The sequence below is a fragment of the Borostomias antarcticus genome (genome assembly GCF_949987555.1).
Source record: "Borostomias antarcticus genome assembly, contig: scaffold_86, whole genome shotgun sequence".
In the NCBI taxonomy this organism is placed as follows: Eukaryota; Metazoa; Chordata; class Actinopteri; order Stomiiformes; family Stomiidae; genus Borostomias; species Borostomias antarcticus.
Window position 1 is genome coordinate 279333 of NW_028176652.1, and position 9890 is coordinate 289222.

The window sequence follows — 9890 nt, forward strand, 5'->3', positions numbered from 1 at the left end:
TGTTGTATGGAAGTCGAGGTTAGAAGAAGTAGCAGTGAAAAGCAGTAGGTGTTTGTTATAAGTACTGCTAGTACTACACTCAAAAATAGATTAGACCACTCATCATAACTCATAGTTTTATTGAGTTCAATAGCTGAAAGAGGAGAAAAGATATTAATATGAGTTTGCAGCCTGAAAAAGAGTGTCATTCTAAATATTTCTTTGAATATAAGGAAGGAAGGAAGGAAGGAAGGAAGGCAGGAAGGAAAGAAGGAAGGAAAGAAGGAAGGAAGGAAATAAGGAAGGATGGATGGAAGAAAGGAAGGATGGAAGGAAGGAAGGAAGGAAGGAAGGAAGGAAGGAAGGAAGGAAGGAAGGAAGGAAGGAAGGATGGAAGAAAGGAAGGATGGAAGGAAGGAAGGAAGGAAGGAAGGAAGGATGGAAGGAAGGAATATGAATGCTACCACAGTAGTCATAAAAGGGTGCCTGTACAGAGAGCCTGCGCGTGTCCCCAAATTCAAATCTTAACTGACACTGAGCTTCCTCTCATTCACTTCAATGGAAAGGCATGCCGGCTTCAGACAGCTCTCTCTCAAAAAGTATAAAGGCTGCAGCTTAGCTATTGACACCGTGGGAATCCTGAGAACTTGCTGAACATTTCTATGTATAATTGTCCGTGTAGGTTAAAAACTGTAGGCATGGCGACGAGTTAGAAAAAGTGTAAAAATGCAAAATGAGCAGCTCAAAAGTCAGAGTGTGGGCCAATACGTTTCAATGAAGAGCGCAGTTGCCGAACGAAACGTCATAGAGCGAAAACTATAAGTCACACGGCTTAGAGACTTAGATTGTACGAATCAGCACAGTTGTGTGAACGTTTTAATGTAGAATATGTGTATGAGCTGTTAAAACTGTAGGAGCGACAGCAGTTTACAAAACGTGTAGATGTTTTCAAAATATGAGCTGCTACACTCTAGAAACTGAACATTCCACACATCCACTTCAATGTTAAAAAGGGTCCAAAACAAACTTAAATTACATAAAAACTATAAGGAATTTAAAAAATCTGAATAGATCGTTTACTCAGCTAAAGGTCCTGAATATTTTAAACTTCGAAGGAGGTTTCTAGCACAAAAAATGAAGGAGGAGATAGGTTTCAAAGCTGAAGAGGATTTCAAGGTCCGCCCATAGACTTCCATTGTAAAAAAAATATTGAAAAAGCTGAATATTTTAAAAAGTATAAAATATATTAAAAATCTGAAAGAAGTCCCATCGTGTCCATATAAATACAAACATTTTGATATTTGAATGGTTTCTGTAGCTCAAAGTATGAGGGAGTTAAGGAGAGCCAAAGTATGTACGGAAGGAAAAAAGAGAGGTGTCAATTCTAATACTAGAAAATTGCATTTCCTGCAGAAAATGCGTGTGAATGCTGAGCAGCTTAACGGAATAGCAAAAGCATTGCTGAAAATGCATGAATGTGAAAAATCTGAAATGTCAAATGCATCACACCTGAATGGCTGAAAATCCTGGAAGCTGAAAAGCCTGGAAGCTGAAAAACCTTGAAGCTTAGCTGAACTGTGAAACTGGCAGAATTGGAAGCTTAAGTGCATAACATAAAGAAGCTAAGAACTTAAATACATTGCTACAAAAGCTGGAAAATAAACTGTTAAACTGTAATGATGGAATGTATTGCTAAAAAGATTGGAAGCTGAAAAACCTGGAAGCTGAAATGTGAAACTGGCAGAATTGGAAGCTGAATTGCATTGCCTAAAGAAGCTAAAAACTTAAATACATTGCTATAAAAGCTGGAAGATAAACGGTAATACTGTCAAAGCTGGAACATGGAATAAATGATGGAATATATTGCTAAAAAGCTTGTAGGCTGGAAAACCTGGAAGCTTAGCTGAAATGTGAAACTGGCAGAATTGGCACTGCATTACCTAAAGAAGCTAAGAACTGAAATACTTTTAAACTTTTCAACCTGAGTAGTTTAAGCCTTGAACTGAACCTTTAGCTTGAAAGATGAGCAATAGAGTAATACTGTCAAAGCTGATGGAATACATGATGAAATGTATAGCTTAAAAGCTTGGAAGCCTGTCGGGGACATTACAGTGACCTGTGGGCAATCTCTATGCACCAGATGGTGAAGACCATGTGTCTCTAGCCCACATGGCTTGAGTTCTGTGGTTCATGGCATGGATAGTGGTGTGGTGTAAAGACTCCTCCCCCTTGGGTCAGAGCTGGTCGGGGAGAGTGCATTAACCTCTGGGCAGTCTCCTTGCACCCACTGGTGAAGACCGTGTGTCTCTAGCTCACTCAGGGGCTGAGTTGTGGGGTCTGTGGCGTGGATAGTGGCGTGGTGGCGAGACTCCGCCTCCTTGGGTCACAACCCTTCAGGGACAGTACAGTGACTTCTTGGCAATCTCCATGCACCAACCTATGAAGACCATGTGTCTCTAGCCCACTCAAGGGCTGAGTTGTGGTGTGGTCAGTGGCGTGGTGGCGAGACTCCGCCCCCATGGACAGTATAGGCCGCGCAGGGCTACCCACCTGCCTTCACCAGTGAAGACTGTGTGTCTCTAGCCACCTCAGAGGCTATGTTGTGAGGTCCGTGGCGTGGTATTGGCGTGGTGGCGAGACTCCGCCCCCTTGGGTCAGAGCCGGTAGTGAACAGTGTAGGCCGCACCACGTTACCCACCTGCCTTCCCCAGTGAAGACTATGTGTCTCAAGCTGCCTCAGAGGGTGTTTTGTGAGGTCCGTGGCGTGTTAGTGGCGTGATGGCTGGACTCCGCCCCCTTGGGTCAGAGCCAGTCTTGGACAGTGTACGCCCCTCTGGGCCTCCCACCTGCCCCCACCTGTGAAGACCATGTGTCTCTAGCCCCACTCAAGGGCTGAGTTGTGGTGTCCGTGGCGTGGTGGCAAGACTCCGCCCCCTCGGGTCAGAGCCGGTCATGGACAGTGTAGGCCACACCGGGCTACCTACCTGCCTTCACCAGTGAAGACCGTGTGTCTCTAGCCACCTCAGAAGCTGTGTTGTGAGGTCCGTGGCGTGTTAGTGGCGTGTTGGTGAGACTCCGCCCCCTGGGGTCAGAGCCAGTCGGGGGCAGTGCACTGACATCCGGGCAATCTCCATGCACCCACCAGTGAAGACCGTGTGTCTCTAGCTCACTCAGGGTCTTAGTTGTGGTCTCTGTGGCGTGGATAGTGGCGTGGTGGCGAGACTACGCCCCCTTGGGTCATAGCCGGTCTTGGACAGTGTAGGCCGCGCCGGGCTACCCACCTGCTTTTACCAGTGAAGACCGTGTGTCTCTAGCCGCCTCAGAGGCTGTGTTGTGAGGTCCGTGGCGTGGATAGTGGCGTGATGGCGAGACTCCGCCTCCTCCGGTCAGAGCAGGTCGGGGGCAGTGCAGTGACATCCGGGCAATCTCCATGCACCCAACAGTGAAGACCGTGTGTCTGTAGCTCACTCAGGGGCCGAGATGTGGGGACAGTGGCGTGGATAGTGGCGTGGTGACGAGACTCCGCCCCCTCGAGTCAGAGCCAGTCGTGGACACTGTAGGCCGTGCCGGGCTACCCACCTGCCTTCACCAGTGAAGACCGTGTGTCTCTAGCCACCTCAGAGGCTGTGTTGTGGTGTCTGTGGCGTGGATAGTGGCGTGGTGGCGAGACTCCGCCCCCTTGGGTCATAGCCGGTCTTGGACAGTGTAGGCAGTGCCGGGCTACCCACCTGCCTTCACCAGTGAAGACCGTGTGTCTCTAGCCACCTCAGAGGCTGTGTTGTGAGGTCAGTGGCGTGGATAGTGGTGTGATGGCGAGACTCCGCCCCCTCCAGTCGGAGCAGGTCGAGGGCAGTGCATTGACATCCGGGCAATCTTCATGCACCCAACAGTGAAGACCGTGTGTCTGTAGCTCACTCATGGGCTGAGATGTGGGGTCAGTGGCGTGGATAGTGGCGAGGTGGTGAGACTCCGCCCCCTTGGGTCAGAGCTGGTCGTGGACAGTGTAGGCCGTGCCGGGCTACCCACCTGCCTTCACCAGTGAGGACCGTGTGTCTCTATCCACCTCAGAGGCTGTGTTGTGAGGTCCGTGGCGTGGATAGTGGCGTGATGGCGAGACTCCGCCCCCTCTGGTCAGAGCAGGTCAGGGGCAAAGCACTGATATCCGGGGAATTGCCATGCACCCAACCGTGAAGCCGTGTCTGTAGCTCACTCAGGGGCTGAGATGTGGGGACAGTGGCGTGGTTAGTGGCGTGGTGACGAGACTCCGCCCCCTCAGGTCAGAGCCGGTCGAGGTCAGTGTACTGCTCCCCGGGCCACACACATGCACCCAACCGTGAAAACTGCATCTTTAGCCAACTCAGGGTCTGAGACGTGGGGACGGTGGCGTGGATAGTGGCGTGGTGGCGAGACTCTACCCCCTCAGATCAGAGGTTGTTGGGGGCAGGTCAGTGATTGCCAGGCTATCCCCATGCACCCCTCATCCCACCATGTGTCTATAGCCCACTCCGGGACGGAGCAGTAGCTGTAGAGGTGTTGTATGGAAGTTGAGGTTAGAAGAAGTAGCAGTGAAAAGCAGTAGGTGTTTGTTATAAGTACTGCTAGTACTACACTCAAAAATATATTAGACCACTCATCATAACTCATAGTTTTATTGAGTTCAATAGCTGAAAGAGGAGAAAAGATATTAATATGAGTTTGCAGCCTGAAAAAGAGTGTCATTCTAAATATTTATTTGAATATGAGGAAGGAAGGAAGGAAAGAAGGAAGGATGGATGGAAGAAAGGAAGGATGGAAGGAATATGAATGCTACCACAGTAGTCATAAAAGGGTGCCTGTACAGAGAGTCTGCGCGTGTCCCCAAATTCAAATCTCAACTGACACAGAGCATCCTCTCATTCACTTCAATGGAAAGGCATGCCGGCTTTAGACAGCTCTCTCTCAAAAAGTATAAAGGCTACAGCTTAGCTATTGACATCGGAGGAATCCTGAGAACTGGCTGAACATTTGTATATATAATTGTCCGTGTAGCTTAAAAACTGTAGGCATGGCGACGAGTTAGAAAAAGTGTAAAAATGCAAAATTAGCAGCTCAAAAGTTAGAGGGTGGGCCCATACGTTTCAATGGAGAGCGCAGTTGCCGAACAAATCGTCATAGAGCCAAAACTATAAGTCACACGGCTTAGAGACTTAGATTGTACGAATCAGCACAGTTGTGTGAACGTTTTAATGTAGAATATGTGTATGAGCTGTTAAAACTGTAGGAGCGACAGCAGTTTACAAAACGTGTAGATGTTTTCAAAATACGAGCTGCTACACTCTAGAAACTGAACATTCCACACATCCACTTCAATGTTAAAAAGGGTCCCAAACAAACTTAAATTACATAAAAACTATAAGGAATTTCAAAAATCTGAATGGTTAGTTTACTCACCTAAAGGTCCTGAACATTTTAAACTTTGAAGGAGGTTTCTAGCACAAAAAATGAAGGAGGAGATAGGTTTCAAAGCTGATGAGGGGTTTCAAGGTCTGCCATAGACTTCCATTGTAATTTTTTTTTGAGAAAAGCTGAATATTTTGAAAAGTATAAAATATATTAAAAATCTGAAAGATATCCCATAAAGACCTTAACAAGCTGAACATTTTGATAGTTGAATGGTTTCTGTAGCTCAAAGTATGAAGGAGTTGAAGGCTGAAGAAGGTTTCAAAACTCCCCCATAGACTTCCATTCAAAAAAATTGTTGAAAAAGTTGAATATTTTAAAAAGTATAAAAGGTATAAAAAATCTGAAAGGATTCCGCGCATGTCCTTAACAAGCTGAACATTTTGATACTTGAATGGTTTAAGTGGCTCAAAGTATGAAGGAGCTACAGAGAGCCAAAAAACGTACGGAAGAAGAAGTAAAAAAAATAAAGAACTGGATAACAATAGTGTGAATGCTTGCAGCATTCACACTAACTAGAAAATTGCATTTCCTGCAGAAAATGCGTGTGAATGCTGAGCAGCTGAACGGAATAGCAAAAGCATTGCTGAAAATGCATGAATGTGAGAAATCTGAAATGTCAAATGCATCACAACTGAATGGTTGAAAATCCTGGAAGCTGAAAAGCCTGGAAGCTGAAAAACCTTGAAGCTTAGCTGAACTGTGAAACTGGCAAAATTGGAAGCTGAAGTGCATTACATAAAGCAGCTAAGAACTTAAAAACATTGCTACAAAAGCTGGAAGATAAACTTACACTGTAATGATGGTGGAATGTATAGCTAAAAAGATTGGAAGCGGAAGAACCTGGAAGCTTAGCTGAAATATGAAACTGGGAGAGTTGGAATCTGAACTTTATTGCCTAAATAAGCTAAAAGCTTAAATACATTGCTACAAAAGCTGGAAGATAAACTGTAATACTGTCAAAGCTGAAACATGGAATAAATGATGGAATATATTGCTAAAAAAGCTTGTAGGCTGGAAAACCTGGAAGCTTAGCCTTAACCTAAAGAAGCTAAGAACTTAAATACTTTTAAACTTTTCAACCTGAGTAGTTTAAGCCTTGAACTGAGCCTTTAGCTTGAAAGATGAGCAATAGAGTAATACTGTCAAACTGTGGTGGTGGCGAGACTCCGCCCCCTTGGGTCAGAGCCCGTCATGGACAGTATAGGCCTCACCGGGCTACCCACCTGCCTTCACCAGTGAAGACCGTGTGTCTCCAGCCACCTCAGAGTCTGTGTTGTGAGGTCCGTGGCGTGGATAGTGCCGTGATGGCGAGACTCCGCCCCCTCAGCTCAGAGCAGGTCAGGGGCAGTGCAATGACCTCTGGGCAATCTCCATGCATCCACCATTGAAGACCGTGTGTCTCTAGCCCACTCAGGGGCTGAGTAGTGGGGTCCGTGGCATGGTGGCGAGGCTCCGCCCCCTTGGGTCATAGCCAGGTGTGTGTCTCTAGCCCACTTGGACTTCTGTTGTCCATGGTGTGGATAGTATGTTTCATTTGAAGCATACTTCAGCCTTTCTGTCCTTTTTTGGTTCTGGTTCTGCTTCCTGGGCACTGTCACTTTCCAGGACCTCACAAGTGGGAACTGAACATTAGCACCCTGATTAAGATAGCAAGCATCGGTGTTAGTTCCTATAGCAGCTGAAGAAATTCAACCTGCCATGGACCATGATGGTAAAATTCTACACCTGCATCACAGTCCATCCTCACCTTCCCCATCACCACCTGGTTTCCTGCCACTACAGTCAAGGACTGCCCTCCCTCCAGGCCCTGCACGTCTCCAGGGTGCTGAAACGGGCCAGGAAGATCATGGCCGACCCCTCCCATCCGGGCTATGGCCTCTTCACACCGGTCCACTCTGAGGCTGCGGTCATCAAAGACAAAAACTGTTCGACACAGGAACAGCTTTTTTCACTCGGCCATCAGCCTTATCAACAAGGCTCCCCTCTGACTCCCTCCCAAGCCCCCTGCAATTTTCGCACTATACTGACTACTGCACTGTCTCAATTACTCGGCTGAAGGCTATCAGGATTCCATCTCCCACTTCACACAATGGTACCTGAACAACCACCTGCTACTAACAAGGCAAAAACCAAGGAAATGGTAATCACCCCCAACACATCAAACACAGCCCACTACTCCATCCACAATCCCACCTACATCAACAACGAAGCAGCACTCCTGACAGGTAGAGGCTTCACAGAGCAGGCGGTTAGTTCAGGCAGTAGTCCTCTCTCCTCTAAACTCTGAGCTGCAGGACATTCTCGAGTTACAGAAGGAGGCTGAGTGACAGATGTTAGACCTCAAGGTCTGTCTCACCTCTCCTCATTAGCTGTCCTTGTGCATGCGCGCACACACACACACACACTAGGGCTGCACGATTATGACAAAAGATAATTGCGATTTGCTTAAAATGCTAATTGCGATTAATAATTGTGATTAATATTTAATATATAATACGAATATATAATAACCAAAATGCTCCCAAATCACGGACGTTGATTCCTTTCTTGCTACTAACTCACTGACCTTGTTTTCGCTAATTTTTTCACTACTCACGGCTGCAGGTACTGAAATTTCTGCGCACAGCGCACTCAGCGGGAGCACGTGATTGGTTAGACAGCATAAGCGCCTGTGATTCGTCCGTGTAGTCCTAGCACACTCAATTCAAAGCAAAATTATTAATCACATTAATTGCGGCCTTTTGCAATAAGTTAATCGCGGAGGTCATAATCGGGATTTCGATTAATTGTGCGCGCACACACACACACACACACACACACACACACACACACACACACACACACACACACGTCTTGTCTTACCCGGGCTGGTGGACTTGGTGAGGTTGGGGCTGTAAGTCCAGGGCCAGGGGGGGGTGTGTGGTGAGGAGGGGAGGAGGAGATGGAGGTCTGGGCTCGGCTGCAGCCCTGACTCCAGCTTCAGACGGTCGTTCTCCGTCTTCAGCTTCTCTCTCTCCCTGGGGGAACACAGCACACAGCTGTTAGTCAACACCATAGCTCAGAAGATGCGTGTGTGTACAGTATGCGTGTGTGGCATCATGTTACCTGTGTAGTTGAGAGTGTGTGTGGTGTTACCTGCATGCGGCTCAGACTCTCTGAGCTGGTCCAGCTGGTGGGCGGAGCTGAGCGCCTCAAGGCGGATGATGTCAGCTTCATCTCCTTCTCCCTGAGTTCGCTGCAACACTGTCTACACTTCGTCATCCAAACAGTCCAACACACACACACACACCACACACCACACACACACACACACACACACACACACACACACAAACACACACACACACACACCTTGTCTTACCCAGGCTGGTGGACTTGGTGAGGTTGGGGCTGTAAGTCCAGGGCCAGGGGGGGGGGTGTGGTGAGGAGGGAGGAGGAGATGGAGGTCTGGGCTCGGCTGCAGCCCTGACTCCAGCTTCAGACGGTCGTTCTCCGTCTTCAGCTTCTCTCTCTCCCTGGGGGAACACAGCACACAGCTGTTAGTCAACACCATAGCTCAGAAGATGTGTGTGTACAGTATGCGTGTGTGGCATCATGTTACCTGTGAAGTTGAGTGTGTGTGGTGTTACCTGCATGCGGCTCAGACTCTCTGAGCTGGTCCAGCTGGTGGGCGGAGCTGAGCGCCTCAAGGCGGATGATGTCAGCTTCATCTCCTTCTCCCTGAGTTCGCTGCATCACTGTCTACACTTCGTCATCCAAACAGTCCAACAGCCCCACACACACACACACACACACACACACACACACACACACACACACACAGTTAGAACATGCACACACAGTTAGAACATGCACACCCTCTACATCACATAAAAACACTAGCAAACAAGAATACACACATGAATACACCAGTACAGGTCATTCAAACTCAGATGGCCTCTGCCACCTCTTCTTTCAAAACCTTTTTTCTCTTCCTCCTCCTCTTTCACCACAAAACCTTTTTTTCCTCTGCAGGCAAGGCCTGGGAAGACTGGTGGGTTCAGTCTCACCTACTTCAGTTTTACAGACGACACACATGGACGACACACGTTCTAAAAAACGGGAGAGAAAAGTCATTTCAAAATTAACAATGGCTCCTGGTTCACAAATTCCACCAACAATATTTCAAACTGAGACAAAAAAAAGTGACAATAAGGGTCTCTGTAAGGAGAAACAGTGACAGATTTAGTAATCTAAAATGATTTACACTAACTGAAGACACAATCGCCCCTCTCCTCCTTTCCTTTTCTCTTCCTCTCTCTCTCTCTCTCACACACACACACAGTGCTCCTACCTGCCTGGCAGTGTTGAGGTGTAACGAGTGTCACTACATCACTCATCAGCAGAGCTTCTTTGCAATCGGTCCCAGACTGGGAGCTTACATGCGGACAACCGCACATGACCACCACCATTAACACCGTTTTAGACCA

General features: G+C 47.4%; 1 protein-coding gene across 1 annotated transcript; it reads right to left on the minus strand.

The window, feature by feature from the left end:
* Nucleotides 1-6749: 6749 nt before the first annotated feature.
* On the minus strand, nt 6750-8682 carry LOC311328225 (uncharacterized protein; the record flags this gene model as incomplete). Its single annotated transcript, XM_084462224.1, has 4 exons — nt 6750-7058; nt 7169-7322; nt 8284-8438; nt 8557-8682. 4 exons carry the CDS (start codon nt 8680-8682, stop codon nt 6750-6752), a joined length of 744 nt encoding a protein of 247 aa, XP_084318350.1.
* Between the last annotated feature and the right edge of the window lie 1208 nt (nt 8683-9890).